At 39.7% G+C, this 19,857-nt stretch overlaps 2 protein-coding genes and 1 long non-coding RNA gene across 5 annotated transcripts in view; 1 reads left to right on the top strand and 2 right to left on the bottom strand.

Annotated features, from left to right (window-relative positions):
* The window catches only part of Ush (Zinc finger protein ush), a 159,731-nt gene extending 142,378 nt beyond the window's left edge, over positions 1 to 17,353 (top strand). The window contains exons 2-9 of one of the 2 annotated variants that reach the window (XM_070293026.1): positions 10,268 to 10,521; positions 11,046 to 11,433; positions 11,672 to 12,164; positions 12,317 to 12,576; positions 12,717 to 13,116; positions 13,274 to 13,535; positions 13,838 to 14,071; positions 14,298 to 17,353. In XM_070293026.1, the coding sequence (XP_070149127.1) occupies positions 10,268 to 10,521; positions 11,046 to 11,433; positions 11,672 to 12,164; positions 12,317 to 12,576; positions 12,717 to 13,116; positions 13,274 to 13,535; positions 13,838 to 14,071; positions 14,298 to 14,741 (2,735 nt within the window). In that variant the 3' untranslated portion in view covers positions 14,742 to 17,353. The remainder of the gene's footprint in view (positions 1 to 10,267; positions 10,522 to 11,045; positions 11,434 to 11,671; positions 12,165 to 12,316; positions 12,577 to 12,716; positions 13,117 to 13,273; positions 13,536 to 13,837; positions 14,072 to 14,297) is intronic. The other variant, XM_070293027.1, reaches the window with a different exon arrangement.
* On the bottom strand, positions 2,343 to 10,791 carry LOC138931850 (uncharacterized). 2 transcript variants are annotated; one of them, XR_011446688.1, is made up of 4 exons: positions 10,194 to 10,791; positions 8,859 to 9,098; positions 6,353 to 6,500; positions 2,343 to 2,527 (listed from the first exon to the last, which is right to left on the bottom strand). It is a non-coding gene; the product is annotated as an uncharacterized lncRNA (long non-coding RNA). The 2 variants fall into 2 exon arrangements; XR_011446687.1 differs by lacking the exon at positions 2,343 to 2,527 and having other exon boundaries at positions 5,921 to 6,500.
* Fs(2)ltopp43 (female sterile (2) ltoPP43) lies at positions 16,337 to 19,759 on the bottom strand. The gene is made up of 3 exons (XM_070293028.1): positions 19,407 to 19,759; positions 18,707 to 18,991; positions 16,337 to 18,402 (listed from the first exon to the last, which is right to left on the bottom strand). The coding sequence occupies exons 1-3, from the start codon at positions 19,563 to 19,565 to the stop codon at positions 17,977 to 17,979; spliced, it is 870 nt and encodes a 289-aa protein (XP_070149129.1). The 5' UTR covers positions 19,566 to 19,759; the 3' UTR covers positions 16,337 to 17,976.
* Between the last annotated feature and the right edge of the window lie 98 nt (positions 19,760 to 19,857).

Here is a 19,857-nt window from a genome sequence, read left to right as displayed (position 1 = left end):
TCGGTTTAACTTCGATTAATAACGCGCAAGCGATTTTAATTAAGACTAAAAGGAACATCGTCTCTCATCGCCGAAGCCTCCTCTCCCGTATCTCTACGATTCGTCGACGGGGGATTTACAAGATGTTCGAGGGCGCGATGGGGAGGGGAGGGGGGGGGAGGGAGAGAGAGGAGTGTGGAGGCCGTCGCGGATCAACGGACGGATTTCCGGTCTTCCGTCTCGCGTCCTGTGAACGTCGCCTTAAACATTGAGACGTGACCAATGCTCGTTGCCACGAGGAGGGAACGGGGCCCTCATGGGGCAATTATCGCTCGACGGGAGCTCCCGACGTGCATACATTAAGCCCCTCCCCTCCCCTCCTCACCCCTTTCCCTCCCGCCCTTTCCTCTCGCGGCGGAGCAAGCTGAGGGACGACGACGACGACGACGAACGGCGAAGCGACACCCGAGATTCCGTATCTCTCCGGGACGGGACACCCTTCTCTTCTCGCCTTCCCTTCTCTCTCTCTCTCTCTCTCTCTCTCTCTCTCTCTCTCTCTCTCTCTATTCTACTCTACTCTTGTGCTCGACGTTTTAAGATCGATATCTTGGCCGCGCCGCCGCGCGACTCGCCTGAATGGATAATTATCAATGGACGATGCGCGCACCACCTTCGTCCTTTCCCTCCTTTTCTCTACCCTTTCCTCCTGCGCTGGACACTCGCTCGCTCGCCGTTTTGACTCCCTTCTTCGTCCTGATCGGCCTGCCTTCGAGACCATTCGCCATTCGACGTTGACTGTTTTTAGCATTAATGATCCCCATTTTCGTTGAATATACGGAATTTTTTAGATGAGTATTTTGGGGGAAAATCTGAATTTTTATATTTCGATAATATAATTAAGGAACGTATATGCGTGCGCGCGAATATAATGTGATGGACGAGTGAGAGATGATAAGCGATTAAATTAATGAACGTGAAACAAAGTTGAGACATAAAGCGTGGAATGGCAGTTTATCGGTAGACGACGTCTCCTCGAGCGACGTCGATGTCGCTATTTCTTAATGACTGCCTCGTCTCCGAGTTTAATCGTCGACACGCATAAACCATATCCCGCTTCTGCATATTCAAAGTGCGTGCGTGCGTGCGTGCGTGCGTGCACGCGCTCGTGCTGCGATTTTTTTTTTTTTTTTTTTTTTTTTTTGCACATCTTTGCGATTTCTGTCAGGTGATATAAAAGTATCGCGAATCACGCTTGAAATAAAGCGAGGCTTAAAATATGGTGAAATTAAGATCAATCGACGCAATGCAATTTAGGATGATTTTATAATCGATATAAAAAAGTCGAATTTTGTAATGAAAAATTCCACGTAATTTAAATTAATATTTAATTTTAAATTTAAATTTCAATTAATATTTTTAATGAATTTATAATATTTTAAATTATTTTAAATTAATTTTAATTAATATTAATATTTCGATCTTAAAATCTTCTTGAATATTGAAAAATATTATCAGTATCCAGTTTCATATCTTTTTTCTCTCTTCTTTCACTTCTGTGACTTATTACAATTAATATATACTATAAGTTTAGAATGTTGTTTTGAGTAATTTTAAATTTATCTCGATAGTATATTTCTTTGTTTAAAATATTCCCCTTTATTTCAATATAATAATCAGAATCGCGATAATTTATCATCTTCGTGAACGATATCGCTTTATTATCTCCGAAGTCGTCGCGATCTTCGCGCAACTTCTTCGAGACTCCCGCTCCGGATCTCGACGCCAATCTCGGACGCCAAACGCGTCCCGACGAGACAATTCTATCAACCGAACCACCCACCCACGTAAACCATTAAAACGTAGGCGATATCTAGACTCTGGAATCGGCGTCCTTCAAATTTTCAATTAGTCTTACGGAATATTCGGAGTGAGCGAGAGGCAGCAACTGCCTCTCGATAGCATCGTGTGTCCCTTTATTCTTCCATAGGCAATTTGAATGGCGACCGAAAGTGGATCTGGATCAAGGCCCCCCCTCCCCCCTCTCTCCTCGGATCCATCGTGTCGGACGGTAGGTCCGAGAGGAGCAGTATAAATTGGGAGAAGGGGGAGAGGGAGGAGGAGGAGGAGGAGGAGGCGGAGGCCAGAGAACTCGCCTCTCGTCTAGCTTAGATCTAATCTCGCATTCCCGCGCGCTGCGTGCCTAATTAAAGATCGATATCTCCCCGATATTATTGCCACCCTTCTACCCTCCCCCACACGTTCCCTCTCCCGTTCCTCCTCTTCTTCCTCATCCTCGTCCTCCCTCCCCTCCCCTCCCCTCCCCTCCGCCTCTGCCGCGTAGCAGGTTATTAAATTCTCCTATCTCGTGAGATCTGGACCGGCCGGTCCTGCCTGGCCTTATCTGATCCAGTCAATCTCCCGGTTGGTCTCGTTACCTTTCGGCCCTTCGTTCCCATTCCTCGTTTTCGATAGATCGACACTTTCGAAATTTTGTTGAGGGGATGACGCGCCGGATAGACATAGGGGAAGCGACAGCCCGATCAGCTCTCTGGAAAACCGGAAAGAGAGAGAGATCTGTCAGATGGCTTTAATGTCAGATATTACGCATCTATATAATTACTTTATCTTATTTGTCTATTTATTTATTAAACTAATTTTAAATATATTATAACCGATCCATTCGATTGTCTTTTTGTTCGCGTGATTATAATAACGTCTCTATTACTATTTACTTAATTTTATTTATTTATCATTATAATCTTTAATATCACCGATATAATCAAACAAACAAAAAAAAAAGAAATCCTATCTATTTTCTTTTCATTCGATATGACTGACGATTATGTAATTTGACTATATTACACTTTTTTCAAATTTATTTCTTAAAGAAACGTTCTTCGCGAGAGGCATCATCCTTCATCCATCCAGGATTACAAGCGAGAGACAAAAAGGGATGCGCGCTTATAAACCGTCGGTGCTCCGACGCTTCCAATTTGTGAAATCGCGCCGGCAACGTTATTCCTCGCCACCCCTATCGACGATCGACCTTCTCTCCTCTCCCTTCCCCCTCCCTCGTTACTGGAAGGTTTTAACGCGGAACGGAAAAAAAATCGCCGGCCCGCAGCGCAGCGGAGGAAACCGAGGACGGTGACAGATGGCGCGTGACGATAACGTCTCTCGAAGGTCCTGTTCGCGGGCGAAACGACCCGCGCCGGATCCTGTTCCTGTCGCGAGATAAACGAAACAGCTGCGTCTCGGCGCCGATCAAAGATCTCTCTCTCTCTCTCTCTCTCTCTCTTTCCTCCTGCCCAGAGCGCTCTTTCGACATCTCGCTAGTGCGATCGCGCGGAAATAAACGAGCAACGTGTGCATGATATAACGACACACGAATTCGAATACTTTGATTCTCTCGATGATCTTGTTTAGATAACTCGATTGAAGATAATTTTATTTATCTAGTATTTCGAGATCCCGGGATCTTTTATCCTCGAATTTTTTAATTCTTAATTTTCACAGCTTTGGGCATCTCTGGGAAGTTTAAATGCTCGGATTTAAAATATAAAAAAAAGAATACAACAATTTAATACTCGAGAGATTCGAAGAATTAATCCCATGGATCTAAAAATTCAAAGGATTAAAAAAAAAGATTAATATACGATGGAGAAGAATTTTACTGATAGTAATAATAGAACTGACTCTTAAGCGAAATCACATTCCTGAAGCGATCTGAGAGATGGAGGGGTCTTGAAATTGGTAAGGGGGTGAGGGGGATCCCCGGATTTTAATCCTAGGCGAGTCTAATCGCTGCTCTGCGATCAGGTGGCAGGAGATTAGGCCGACCAGTTGATATAAAGGACCGATCCGAGGGGAAGAGAGAATAAAAAAGATCCGATTAGAAAGAGAGAGGGAGGGAGAGGGGAGCGGGAAGAAGAAGGAAGATCCTTGGACGAATGCTGTTCACGATGGGCAAACAAATTAGTGTAATAGAGAAGACAGTGTCGGGGTGAGGGGGGAAATGTTTTTACTATCGGATAATTTCGGATAAAGATAACATCTCTGTGGACTCGATACAGTCGTACGATTAGTATGTCGATGACGTTTGGACGCTGTGAAACATCAGCATTAAAATGATCAAGAGACAATAAAGTTTGTTTTAAAGGAAAGGGAAAATTAATATTAATATAATTAATATATAAATAAAAGAGAGAGAGAAAGAGAGAGAGCAAACAGAAAAATTCTGTCTTGAAATTAAAAATTTTAATATATGAACAATCTCTTTAAATCTTAATTGAACCTTTTTATCACAATTAATCAACCAACTTTATCTTAATTATAATCGTTCGTATCTTAATTATTTAAGATCTCTTAATTCTAATATACGCACGTCACAATTGAGATTGGCATTTTCCAAAACTGCGATTATCCCAATATTCTAACACGCATAAAAAGAGAGAAAGGCACACAATCGCTCTTTAATACTTTCGTTATTAAAGATTAATAACAATTACCGGCACACTGTAGCCCTTCATCGGCGAATCGCAGCCACTTATTACAGCTTTTTGCAACGAGAGTTAATCGTGATTAAGTGGCAACGGTCGAAAGTCGAAACGTCGACGTTTTATCAACGCCGGATATCAAGCTTATCGTCGTCCTTTAAGATAATTACTATGATCGTTGTCCTTACGACGGAGGAGGAGGTGGAGAAGGCGTAAACGCCAAGTACGAAGACGGAGGTGGAGACGATGGAGGCTCGCTCCGCATGAATAATGCGCTCCACGACGTGATCTAAGCTTGCCAGAAGATCGTCGCCTGGACTGGGATACCTCGAGAGTACCGATTCAAAGTATCGAACGACACAATAAAGCTGTTACGTATCTGGACTCCCGCGAAACATTGCGAAACAAAGGCTCTCATCAATGTCCCGACATATTTGAAAGCAGATAAATGAGAAGTGATAGAGATTTTAAGATAAATTATGGGATACTGGGACCTCTGATGCTGCTGAAATTTTAGAATAAGTTGAAAAAAGCAGAATTTAAGAAAATATTTAAACCTCTCTTTTGAATTAAATTGTGGCACGTTGCAAACTTCGAAATGAATTATCAGATTTCAAAAATGTTAGAGTTCATTATCAATAAAAGAAATGTAGGAGCAATATTAAAATATATTTATAAAACGCTACATTTTTTTTCTAGAATTGTTGAACTTGGTGATTTTTAAAAGTATCGGAATCTTAAAATACTCGAGTTCTACGATATTAAAATTTCAAGTAAAATTTGAAATATGAAAATTTGAAAAATATTAGTAATAGAATTATTGAAGTATTACAATGTTATAATTTCCAGAATATCGCTCCATATATATTCGATCGGTTACGAATGAGTATTACAGAGTCGTGAAGAAAAAATTATCCAGAAATGATAAGGATGTTAGGGTAAATTTAGCATAAATTGAAAAGAGGAGAATTTAAAATAATTAAACTCGCTGAAATTATGAAACGCTTCAAAATATTGAATTATCAGAATTTTAAAATGTTAAAATTTATTGTCAATAAAAAATATAGAGTAATATTAAAATATTTATAAAAAAATAAATATTTTTCTCCAAAGTTTTTGAACTTGCTGATTTTTTAAGTATCGGAAACTTGAAAAATAGAATTATTGAAGTATTACAATGTTAATATTTCTAGAATATCGCTCCATATATATATATTCGATTTGTTACAAATGAATATCGTACATTTGATAGAAAAATAATTCGGATCCGAAATAACAAAGACCTTTTCCGTTCTCCAAATTTTCTCCGATTGGCATTTAATTCGATGACAATCGATTGTCACTCGCATAATTAAAGTGCTGGAAATCGAAGGCGACTCTCGTACCGCCGCGCGTTCGATCCGATATTCCACGAAGGGCGACACGTCGATCGCAAGCTTCCCCCTCGTTGTCTCCCCCCCTTCCCCCAGGCAAGTCCGCCCAAGGCAGAAGCTTCGCGAGTTGAGCTCTCACTTAGCGGCCGCGTTGTCACGATCGGGACCTCAGCGACATTAGCATATCTCCACGATGCAGCGTGTAAGGGGTGCGAACGAAGGTGGGAGAGAGGAGGGGGGGGGGAGAGGATGGGGGCTGGAAGCGGAGAAGGGAGGAAGGGAGACAAAGCAAATGGACACGGAACGGTATATGCGCGTATCTCTCCTCATGGGTCGTGAAAAGGCGCGCACGATCCGTAATGCGAATCGGTAGGGAACGGGGGGCAGAGGGGGCAAGAGAGCTCAGAAACGAGGAAAGGGAGGGGGAGGGCGAAGGAAGAAGACTCACTCAACGGACTCATTCCCGTTCTGCCTGTTACCTGTACGTCTCGTGTGTTTGCCTACCCGCGTCACGATCAGGATCCTATTTGCATAGCGCCGATGAAGCTGCTACCGTCTCCTGCTGCTGCCCGCGATCCTGCTTCCCTCCTTCCTTCCTTCCCGAAGGATAAAGTCTAGTTCGAAGGGTGCCCCTACCCTCAATCGGGTGTATCTGAAATTATATGAATCGCCACGTGATTACGATGACAAAATAAAAATATATCCTCTTAGGGTGGAATTTTATCTTTGTATCCAGTGATTAAAAAAAAAAAAAAAAAAAAATTTTTTTAGAAGTAATAAAAAAAATTTCTTTCTTTTTTTTTGTTAATTAATCGGAAGATAGCGAGTGATATCTTTAAAAGTTTCGCAAGTGTAGAAATTTATAAGATTTTAACCGAAAGGGAGAGGGAGAGAGAGGAGTGTCGATGTCGACTGAAGGGGTGAGAGAGAAGGATATAAACGGTATAATAAATGCCCCGCATACCTACTTATTACTTTAACGAACGGACATTTTTTGCATCACGCGTACTTTCGGTCACGGAACGCGTAATGATTTACCGAGACATCACGTGCGTTCGCGCGACTCGTCAAGAATATGTCTCACTTACGCATCTCCGATCGTTTATCGATCTCTGTCTCATTAAATTAACAGAGTACTCGCCCCGCTAGTTGTTTCCTTATATATATAATTTAATTTCACCATCTTCTTGTAATGATCACGAGACATGTTTATCTCGATCTTCGAAAAAATATACGCAGTATTGTAACGTTTCTATTTCTTTGACGCATTAAAGAGCTAGATAATTAAAAAATAATTATAATTTTAATCCAGAAGATAAAATATAATTTCTCTGCGAGTGGAAAAATTTATTAATTCTTTTTTCACATAATACTGCGATTAATAAAGGATAGAAGATTTATGAGGTGCAAGAAATCACTGCCCTCGAATTGAACATCTATTTTAAAGATTTAAAGTTTGAGAAATTCAAAATCAGAAGATCTCAGAGGCTTCTAATTCAAAATTTTTATATATATTTCAAATATAAAATTAAAAATTATGAGAGGAAGGAACTTAATTATGAACTTATCGTTGCGTGATGCATGACGTATATCGACCCCGGTAAATCGACCGGAATTTGAGGCTCATTAGCGGAATGGAGTATCGGAAGAAGGGTCGTATCGCAGGGTGAAAGAAGAGGAGGTGGACGGGGATCGAAAGTACGAGTTTCCGGCTCCGTTCTTCAGTGCGACGCCGAGTCGCTGCGATTGCTCGCTTCTTGCATAAAGCGGGGCCGAAGGTGTACACGGGACGCGGCGGTATCGGTTCGAAGAAAGGCTTATCAGGCCGCGGATATGTTAATGGAGGCCGTGTTGTGCCTCCCCCGTTCTCTCTCCTCCACCGTCACCTTTTCGAGATATATTGCACCCCAACCGCGTCGCGCGATGGAGGAGGTGGTTGGTTGGTTGGTTGGCTGGTTGGGCGCTCGTAAGCTCGTGGTTGCTGTAGACGCAGCCCCTCTCGCGATCCGCAACGTGTGTATTGCGTATGTATGTGCAATTAAAAGTACTCCGAGTTTACGATGGAAAAATATAAAGAGCGAAAATTAATCAAGAAGTAGCAACAGAGGTGGGATCTTTCTCTTTTATCTCGGAGATTTTTTTCCTGAAACTTTGGGTATTTTATTTGTAAATTCAAGAATTTTTTTTAAATTTGAAAAAATGGATCTTTAAATTTTAGCATCAGTTTTAAGATGTACGATGATTTGTTTCTATTTTTGAAATTAAGAATTTTCCTTCGAAACATTCTCTGTAAAATTTTCATGCTCTCTCGTTTCTTCGAAATTTCGCGTGTCCGAAAGTGTGAACGTTCAAAATCTCTTAGCGCTTGCTTCGCATTTTTTCAATACACGAAACACAAATTCTTTAGATCTTGAAATATTCCGGCTACTTTGAGCTTCGAATCCCTCCGGGGCTATTGTATTCTCGGATTATCGAGCGCGCGGATCCTCAAGATCTCCGGGCCGATCGCGAGCCAATCCAAGCTCGGAGATCATCTCGAAAATAATCTCCCGTTCGATAATAGAGAACCCCGGGGAAAGAAACTAACCGTGAGATAAGGGAGGTTTATCTACAACTTCTATCATACATACATCTTCCTCTACGCTACATACATACACTATTCTCTCTTCAATCGTAAGATAGAGAGATCTATCCGCGGCCTCCACCTCTTCTCCAATCGTACATCTGAGATCACGAAGAAGAAGAAGAAGCGGACGAGGGTCGCGGATGAACTTGCAGACATCGTCGTCGCTGGCGAACGTATGCAAGGCTGCGCAATTAAGGCTCGCGATCAGAGTCCCGGTCCCGAGAAAGAGAAAGAAAGAAAGAGAGGGAGAGAGAGAGAGAGAGAGACAGAAATAAACCGGAGGGAAAAAGGGAGGCTGTGTACGCTGCCACGCCACGCCACAGCCGATCCATCGATGACCGCTTATTTACAGAGAAGCCAGAGAGAGAGGAAGAGGAACACGACCTGGAGTGTAGATGCGAGAGCTGGATAGCCCAGCGAGAGCTCGTTGCAACCCTTTGGCCCAATCTACCCAGGCATCTTCCTTCAAGTCCTCCCTCGCGTCGTCCCTCTTCCTCGCAACTCCTCTGTCGCTCTTCCTCGCCCGAGGAGGCAATTAAAGCATCCGGGTAATTCTCGAGTCTCAATCTCTCGCGTCGACGAGCCACCTGGATCGTCAGATCTTTTCTAAAGGTCCTTGACGATCTATCGAGAAAAAGGTGTTTGATTAAAACTCACTCGCTTTTTTACCAATCATATTGATGACAAAATATATGCGAACGATAAACAATGATATTCTCGCAATTTGCTATTTTTTAAATGATTTTATTATTTAATAATTAAACAACGAATATCTTTGTCCCTATATATTTTACGAGAGGATATAATTTTCTTCCGATTAATCTTTCTATTGAAAATCTTTCCTCGAATATTTCTTCTTACGAACTTTCTTCCAGTTGATTAAATATTAATTTTCTCAAATATTTCTTTTCTTTTCTTTTTTTTTCAAAATTTAATTTTGTTCTAATCTAAATTCGATTCTCTCGCAAAACTCTTTCCTTCGATTGTCGGTGTAACCCCGCAGACAACCCCTCAACAACGGAATAATCCTCAGTATTGCAAGATTAAACATCGTATCGATGATCCATCTAAGGGCACGCACATTGGCGGGGACCAGCCCTTACACACTGAACTATTCAGAAACAGGCTTGCGCGTGAGCGCGATCCCCAAAATAGGGGATGAGAGGCGGGATACGAAGGACGCGATTGGTAGTTGTGTCGAACGGGAGGATAGACCGAGTCGAGGATGAAGGGAAGAAAATGTAGAATACGCAAAGGGCTACTATACGGATCCATTATAGAGATCCGGATAGTCTAAGAGTGGCATCGTTCGCGCGCGCGTCGCCCTTTTTTTTTGGTTCTTTCTTTCTATTTTTCTTTCATCTCAATCAGCGCAGCTTCCTTCCGGCTCGGTCTAACAACGATTATGGTTGTCTCGCGAATTACTTTCGATCAACATCGGCGATTCTCGAAATGTACGGTTGCGTTGATAGAATTTTTTGCTGTATTTTAATTACAAAAATAATTTGAAATTAAATTAATTTAATTTAATTTAAAATTTTTTTATTTATTTTACAATGATTTATTTATTTATTTTATACTGACTTATTTTATACTAACTAATAATTATACTGACTTATTATATTATTATCTTTTATCATTATTCTCTCTCTCTCTCTCTCTTTCTCAAAAATAATATCGAACGATCTCACTTTTGAAGGAGAATGAAAAGTATCTTACTGCTATTTTTGCGTGTATCTCCGTCATTTTATCGAAGAATTCCGCTGATAAGCGTCTGTTCCTTTTAATTTCAGGGGAGGATGAAGAATGGAGTGACTCGGAGAAGACCCCATCGGTGAGCAGCGGCGTGGACGGTGGCGGATCCGCGGTGTCGAGTCCAATCGCGCCACCGGTGATTGAAGAAGACTCGAGTTTACCGCCCCCTCCGAGACTCAACCCCCCATCATCCTCGACCAGCTCCTCCGCCAGCGAGGATATCAGACTGCGCCTAAGCGTACTTTCGGAGGATACTAGGAAGCGTCTGGTCAGTCTTACCGAGGACATCGAGGTGCGTATATTTCACTTGTACCTGCTTCTCATTTATAATCTTCATTATTATAATATTTCTTCTATTCATTGTTGTAAAATTAATTTCTTAGAAATTTATCTCTCTCTCTCTCTCTTTCTCATTATCTCTCTTGAAAGCTTAAAACAGTCAATAAAATATTTAGATCGATGAATTATGTTTATTTTGATTTAATAAGAAAAGTAGATATGTTATATTAAAATAATTATTTCTAATTAAATATCTACAATAATTTACGAAACTCTCATATGTGTAGTCTAAAAATTTGAAAAAATTATATTTATATACATGGACTTTGTCTTTTTTTTTTCCTTATTAAAAGAAACTTTTCTTATTTTTATGTAATTACTGAAATTTATATGATTATCCGATTCCTAGAATCTAGGAATAATTTTTATAAATAAACTCCAATAATTTTAATAAGATTCAAAAATTTAAAGAATTTTCTGGATTTGATTTTTAAATTTAATTTTTAATTAATAACAAATAAATATTTTGTCGCACAGATTGCCAGGGGTATACGAGACCGCCATGCGCCGTTGTCCAGAAGCACGCGGACGCGGGATTCGAGTCCTAAGGACGTCGATGAGGATCAACAGGCTGTTAAGGAGGACGATTGCCAGCCGAGGCCGTCGTCTTCGTCATCATCGTCCACCGCCATCAGGAGACGGGACTCCGTTTGTCGCAGGGACTCAGAGGACTCTGTCACTGCGGTGGCCACCGAGGCCAAGAGGATGAGACTCGATGACGAGGCAGCACCAAGACTGAGACTCAATGCTAGTCTGGCGACGGATCCCGCACTGCGACCCGCTGCTGTCGCCGCGCTTACCGTGAAGCCCGAGAACACGTCGCCACCGAACCAGACGCCGCCGCTTCCAGCCGGGCTTCAGAACGGTAATTGTAGTTCCGATCGGATCGATTTTAGTACAATATTTTAATTCACGAGCAGAAAACAGGAAAATTTTGGATCGAGACTTAAAATTTCGAATGTTAGGTATTTGAAATTTTCAATTCTTCAAGGATTAGAAAGTATATAATACGAGGAACATGAACTTGTTTCCCCAAAATCTGAAACAAAGTCTCTAAGATGAGAATAAAAAAATAATAAGATGAAATTAATTTCATATATCAGCCATCGCATCGGGTCGGCTGTTCGTCCTGCCGACCGATGGAAAGGAAACGATCACGGTGGAGCCGGCCAGGCCGCCGCCGACCGCCCTGGTCTGCCCGCCATGCGGCATCCGGTTCAGTTCGGCGAGCACCCTCGAGGCCCATCGTACCTTCTACTGCGCCCATCGACCGCGCGCGGACGAAGACGCGACGAACGACGAAGACGACGACGGCAAGTCCGGTGGCAAGTTCGAGGTGCGAAAGGCGTATGCGTGTCCGCACTGCTCATACAGCGCCGACAAGAAGGTGTCTCTGAATCGTCACATGCGGATGCACGCGGCCTCGCCGGCGCCGTCGACGATACCAACGACAGCGACGGCGGTGTCTGCGAATCCGAACTCTTCGACGGGCAACCCTCCCGGTCAGACTGTCGCATCTAATGGTTCTTTGAACGAGGAGGCCGAAAGATACTGCAGGAATTGTGACATTAGGTTCAGCTCTTTGAAGACATACAGGTGCTTAAAATAGTTTATAAAAAGTTCTGATTAAGAAAACCTATAGAAGGGAAGTCTATTAAAGTGAATAATCCGTAGAATTAAAGAAAAATGTATAGATTTTTATACAAAAAGACAGATTTTTTTTTCAATTATGATTTGATTTGTTGTAGGGCGCACAAGACACATTATTGCAGCACCAGGCACGTAGTGAAGGACACGTTACCGACGCCCACGGCAACGTCGGCGTCCTCGGTGAAAGCATCACCGCCGACCAGCTCGAGTCCCGGTGATTCGCCGCCTCCTCAGCCCTGCCTGGCGCTACCTACCAATCCCATTCTTATCGTACCATATTCGTTGTTCCGCGGCGCGAGCGTCCTCGCCGCGCCGGCACTTCCGGCCCCTGACACAGCGTGCTTCCTTCTGCCAAACGGTGCGTATATATCCCTTCTTCAAATATATATGAAGAATAATTTTCAAGCTTTATATTGAATAATGGATAACGCATAATACATTTATACTTTATAAAGAATAAATACGATAAGTGATCTTGATTAAACGTTTCATCTTCAGGTTCCCTTCAACCAATGACGAGGGGCCTCACTTCGACAACACAGAATGCGGTAGTGGAGCCGCCAGCTGTACTAAGGGCGGCGAACAAGCCTTCGACGCCAGCGTCGGTTGTGGCAACATCCACGTCGCCATCTGCTTCGGCGCCCCTCGATCTCAGCGTACGCAGATCGCCGGTGCACCAAGACGAGAAAGAGAACAGGATGTCGCCAACACCATCGTCCCTGCCGCCACCTCCGGGCAGTCCCAGATCTAGGGGCAGCGGTAGTCCTAGAACGAGATCCATCGGCCCGGCGCAGACGGTCGCCGTCGCGCCACCCCCACCCACGGAACTCGCCCTGAGACTCGCCGAGCTGCCGCCACCCCCTGTTCCCGGGGTACTCGTCAAACAAGGCGTCTCCAGGTGAGTTTGGGTCTCCCGAGAAATTTAATTAAACTTTCAGAATTCTGAGTTTTTGAATTTCTAATTTTAAAATTATATGGAGAGAATCGTAAATTTGGAAAATTTTTTATTTTTGAAACTTTATGAGATTCCATCCTTCGAGTTTCGATCTTTATAGGTGCAAGGAATGCAATATCGTGTTCTGTAGACACGAGAATTTTGTCGCTCATAAGAAGCATTACTGCCAGGCAAGGGAGACGACGGTGAGCAACAGTCCACCACCCCCTGGTACGCCCCCGCCACCCATCTGCGTCCAGCTCATCTGCGCCGCGTGCGGCATCAAATTCGCTTCTATGGACAATCTGGTCGCTCACCAGGCGTTTTACTGTCCTAAAAGGCCCGAACCACAGGAGCATCACACGCGGTGTTCTAAGTGCAAGGTAAAATCCAAACAGCACAAAAGAATTCAAGGAATATTTTAGAAGACGTATAAAGAATATCTAAGAGATTTGTTGAATATCTGAAAAGCCAGACAGCATAAAGGAAATCTATACTTAAAATTTAGAGTGCCTTTAAATACACTTAATGTTTCAAAAATTTAGGATACCTTTTAAAATACTTCGACTTTTTTAAATGCATCTGAAATTTTAACTTTATCTTTATTGAGGACCGGTGTGATTCTCTTTATCGATTTTTCGAGATATTAGACAATTTATTGAGACAAGACGCATGCTTATCGCAGGCGATAATAGAACCCGGCGGCAATCATACCTGTGCCAGTGGTACGACTGGTGGTTGGCGATGTCCGGTTTGCGGTGCCGTTAGCCCCACGGCCGGTGCTGCCCAGCGTCACATGGATGCCCACCAAGGTGTCAAAGCCTTTCGATGCACGATCTGCCGTTACAAGGGCAACACTCTACGCGGTATGAGGACCCATATTAGGATGCACTTTGAGAAGCGCGGCACTGATCTACAGGTAGATCTGCTTTTTCTTTCTCTCTTCTTCCTTTTGAATTGTACTAAACTGAAACACATATTTGAATTTTTGTATAAGAATAGATCTTTGAACAGATACATTAAAATTTTTGTTAAAATAAATCTGATAATCAAATATATTGTTTACTTTTATATAAAATATATTTGTTTCTAATAAAATAAATGTTTAACGGGATTTTAATAAAATATCAACTATTTTGCTTCAGGAAGAGAATTACATAACATGTGTACTGGATGACGAGGCGACGCTCCCAACACCGGAGCCTGTCGCCGCCACGACGCCGGAGGAGATTCCCGCAGAGATCCAGATGAATGGCAAGACGGACATACGGAAGAGTCCACAACCGCCGCCGCCGCCGCCGCCACCGCCTCCACTGGTATCGGCAATCGCTAGCAAAGTGAAGCAGGAACGCGAAGATACGCCACCGCCGGAGGAGAGTATGGACCCCAGCAAAAGCGGTCCTCGCTACTGTCGCTCCTGCGACATCAGTTTTAATTATTTGAGCACCTTTATCGCTCATAAGAAGTTTTACTGCTCAAGTCACGCCGGTGAGGCGAGTAATAATAATAATAACAATAACAATAACAATAATGCTAGCGGTCATCCGACACCTCCGCCAACTGGCAGGACTGAGGCGTCGGTGCTGTAAAATTTCGTGAAATTTTGTAATCGCAAGATCATTTCTCTGCCGTTCGTTTTTCTTCCGAGAAAAAATAAATATAATGTATGCTTTAAAATATTTGAAAAATTGATTCTCTCGACAAGTATACATAATTTTTCTCGATGGAACCAATTTTTTGTTAGATAAATAAACTACATTATATTCTTAAAAGCTAATGTGTAGTCAAGTCACTTCTAAGTGAGTTTATTTCAGTGGAAACATCACATTTTTGGGGGAATTTTCAAGAAGAGAAATTAAACACGAGAGATGCGATGACCGCCTAAACACGGACTGTTAATTGTTGCCAGTTTATACATATAATGAAGGACTATCGGACTTCTTAATTGACTGCTACGTTGTGTGATTTTTGTTGATCCAGGGAATCGTTCGTACTTATTATAAGCCGAAGGTATCTATATGTACATATAATATATATATGCGTATACGCGAGGGTGAGCTCGCAGAAATAAAGAATGTGCAAACAGAGCCGTGATTAGATAATTATATATAAATTAATATATAATCTACATATGTATACGCGATAATGAAATAAACTTTAACGATGCAATTGTATAAAAAAGCTTTAATTTTGTTCTCGTATAAGAAACTAATAGCGAATTTAATTGAATGTACTAGTGACTACTGGTGCACATAAAGATTATTATACACAAATTTACAATGATATAAGTAACTGAAAAAGTAAAATAATTAATACTAAACTATCATTATTGCTGTTCGAATAATGATAATAATAACATATATATTATTATAATTATCTTAATGTTTTAATTACTTATGTTTGTATTGTACATTTATGTACAATAATCTTTATAATATTTGATATTACTTTCTAGTTGCTCCAAAATATATGAAATAATATATTAACATATGTATATATCTTATTCCTTTTTTTATTCATTTTACTTTCTTATTCGCGTTCTTGTTTCCATTTATTCTTCATTCAAGAATTTATTTAAGAGGTTAAATGAATTATTGTACAAATAAATAAATAAAGAGAGAGAGAGAGAGAGAAAAAGATAGAGAGATAAATTCATATAAATATAAATATTTAAAAATGAAGAATATATCATACACATGTTAATGACACATATACGGCTCTGCTTGCAAACGATCGTCTCAATGATTGTCACGTCGATTCTATTCCGAAGAAAAAATATTAAAGATACCGAAAAAAATCGGCGAGACGTCGAATCGTCCTGTATATATATAAAAAGAAGTTGACGAACAGAAAGAAATGAGCGAGAAAACGCGACCGGGCTCGACGTCAATACAATTGATTGATCGGTCCGGGCGAAGGTGTGCAATCTCATGACTCTCCAATAATCTCGTAGCATTAATAATCGACATTATATCTTAAGAACGAATACGATGAGTGTAAAATGTTGTACAGTAGGCAAGTAGAATATTATAGAGCCGTAGTAAGCGATTCTGATACGAATGATACCAATCACAGCTTGTGAATCTGTTAAGTTACATTGCGCAATTATGACACACAACATATATATATATATATATATATATATATAATTGTTGTTGCGTCCACGTTTACGAATAATAATAATGCGAATGCGTCGATAAATATTTATTATGTGAGAAAATTTAAAATGCATTTAGTATCATAAATCTATAGTAAGAATCTATTCTCAACGAGTATGAGATTCTCTCTATTAATTGAGAATTTTTAAAACTGGATCGAAAAATATTATATTTTGAATAATTACAAATAAATAACCTCGTCAAGACAAGATTGATTAAAAAAAAATATATATATTTAAAGAAATCTTATCGACAGGCCTTGTAAATATATCGTAGTGAATGCAAATAGAAAACATGATAATCTCAAAATTAAATTCTCTCCGTTCATCATTTGAATTTCTATCGACGCATTCGGACTCGATCAAACGCATCGTACGTGTTCGTAAAGTATCCCTCGTTGCAGGGCGCGTGAATGTAAAATAAATTAGAATTAAGGCCAGTGTTACGTGTATACGCAATGTACTACTCATATCATATGACGAATTCGTTAATAATTAAAAGACGCCAACCTGTCTTTTAACAGCGATTGCCTGCGCAGCGAATTTCATGGCGAGAGATCTAAAATATCGCGACGAATGTTTTGCAAAAATAAGTAATCTCATCACATCGTCCGGAGATTTACTCTTTCTTCCATATCCTAGAATTATTATATACCAAAATAATTTTTCTCTTCGAGCCATGAAATATCTTGTCGAATGTTACGTTGTTAATTGCCCGGATCTTTATACTGCCCGAACTGATTTTGCAGATGACGCGAAATCGCGTATGTGTACGGAAAAGAAATTTGTAAATCCCCATCTGGTACTTCCAATGACTTGTTATAATATGCTATAAATCTGGTGTATATCACATTACATGCCATATCCACGATGACAAAACATCTCTTTCTTCAACAATACATACATATCCTGCAACATCCTCTTTGGGATTGATCACTTAATTCCCTTTCCCAAACAAATGCAAATGTTTTTGCTAACTAATCAAGAATCTGTTTTTGTATCCTTTTTAAATTTTAATAATTATCTCTAGTAAAAAAAATTCCTGAAAATCTTTTTAGAGTCGTAAAAGGATGAGATTTAATAGGATTAAGTTCATTTACGATTTGAAAAAGAAAGATGTTTCCATAATTTTGCGTGATCAGTTCCTTCATTTCTAGGTTTAATTTTTCTTTGCAGTTCTTATTTTGATAGACAGATTTAACGCACGAGATATACATCTACATCAACAGAGGAAAGTCTGTAATAAATATATATAATATACAAATAAAACTTATGCTATTTACAACTCACTTTTCTTTGTTAGAAGGTGAGAAGTGAGACTAAAGAATGCTTATTGTAAAATTCAACAAGATTCCTAAACTCTATAAAATTATGCAAAGATGTGCTAAATTTTAATACTAAGTCTCTTAATTAGTTTCTTAATACATAACATGTAGGATTTTAAACAATGACAACTGATTTAATTTTTCCAACAAATTTTACAAATCTTCATATACTTTTATAATTAATTTATTGATTGTTTCTAAGCCTTTATTTGCGATGCATTTTACCTTGTGAGATGATATTCTCATATATTTATAACTGCCATAACTAAAAATCAAAATTAAATGAGAAGTTATTTTAACATGTATATGTACGCCTTTCGCAACTAAAAGGTTAACAGATTTTTAAAATAATCCCATCGATTCGTCACTCGAATAAGTCGACGATCTCCCTTCGTCGTTTGACAAATTGTTACGAGCATTTTCATTCATTACAGCCTGTATTATTTGTCTAGATTCAGTCAAACTGCATCCATATATTCTTATATCGTCTTCTTCTTCTTTAGAACCAGCGCATAAATAGGCATCATAATTGGAATGATCGGAATGATCGGAATCATAATCTTCATCTCTGGAACTATCGGGATCGGTATCGGGATAATCATTTCTCCAATTGGATTCTGAATTTGAGTTCTCCGAAGATTCTTCACTTTTATCTTCAGAATCTAGATATGGATATTCTGGCTCTTGTACCATTATTTCATTGTTCTCAAACCATACATCATCATTAGTTGGGCCACAGTATAAATCAAACACAAAATCTTCAATATCCTAAAATATCATATACATTTATTTTGTTTGGTTATTCTTATGCAGATATATATCTTATTTTTCTCAATAATTTGTTGTATTTCTAGAAATTATTTTATATATACATATACAAATCTTTCTTCTAATTTTACATCTGAAGAATTATATTTCTTTTTTGTTTAGTTTCTTATTTATTTCTTACCATATTAAGCTATTTGTTTTAATTGCAATATAAAAAATTAATGTTTTTTTAATCTTCATTAAAAGATATACAGATTCCATATATTGATGTAAATATTTTTGCAAATATTTTTATATTACTCACCTCTGTTTCTTTTGCATTCTGCTTCGCTGTACCAGAGACACTCCAGGAATCCTCTACATCTATGAGCGTCAGCCATTTATCCTCTGACTTTTCCTCATTTAATGTATCCTGAGAACGCTGGCAATTAACAACTTTGTATCTTTCTACCAGGGGATCTCCCCCTATCCATTTCTTGTTTGAAATATTCCCAGCATTGCCATCGCACGTTCGTTTGACACCAACGTTTACTATTTCTATGCCCATCTTAGGCATAACTTTGGCGACATGCTGAGCGACATCCTCGGTCTAAAATATTCCACAAAATCTTGCATTATTTTTTATGAATAAATAACAATATAATGTTTAATAATATGTGTTAAATATTAATAGCATTAGTGAAAATTAGCAGTTCATGAGCAGTCTATTTTATTAATTTTTTACTATACAATTTGAGATAAATAGCTGTTTTAAAAACATATTTCTAAAAAGACGTCTCTCTTGTCTCAGTTTCAAGAACCAACACTTCTGTATTGTTTATAAAATTATGCTTTCTTACATATAGAGAGGTATATTTTTTTTCTCTTTGTATTCTAAAATATAAATATTTGCTTAAGGTCAACGGATTTAAATTTGAATGCGTAACTGCCACTTATAGAAGAGAACTGCTTATAGGATATTTATGCAGTATAATTAATCATATATATCAAATATAAATTATTACCGGATCCGTGAGTGTTCCGGCGAATTGAACGACCGTTTGGATGGCGGATTCGCTTTCTTCCAGAAGGGGCGATCCGGTTTTCGCACGCTTGCATGCGATCACCAGTCTATCGAGCGGGGTGTCGGTATTCTTGCGTTTCACGCGTAAAACTGCAGTCATTTTCGATGCGTAAATTTTCTCCTTTCCTTGATGGATTTTCGCTCACCAATGACAGCGAAGTATCACGCTACTTGCAAATTACTTTAAGAAAGATGTAATAGGGATAGTATATGAATTTCTTTCTCGTTTTTCGTCCAAGTATCGGAACCAGAATACCTACCAGACCAGTACCTACCAGGCTATTGAGATTTGAGATTGAGTACCTACGATACAATATAAATCTTCCCTTGAAAAAGTGGGAGCTAGAGTTGTAACTCAAGTGCACGTTCGGACATTATTAGCGTAATGATTT

The sequence above is a fragment of the Polyergus mexicanus genome, unplaced genomic scaffold (assembly GCF_030449975.1).
Source record: "Polyergus mexicanus isolate NDT 795.1 unplaced genomic scaffold, iyPolMexi1.0 SCAF_3, whole genome shotgun sequence".
Lineage (NCBI taxonomy): Eukaryota > Metazoa > Arthropoda > Insecta > Hymenoptera > Formicidae > Polyergus > Polyergus mexicanus.
This window is presented reverse-complemented; position numbering and strand designations above follow the sequence as displayed.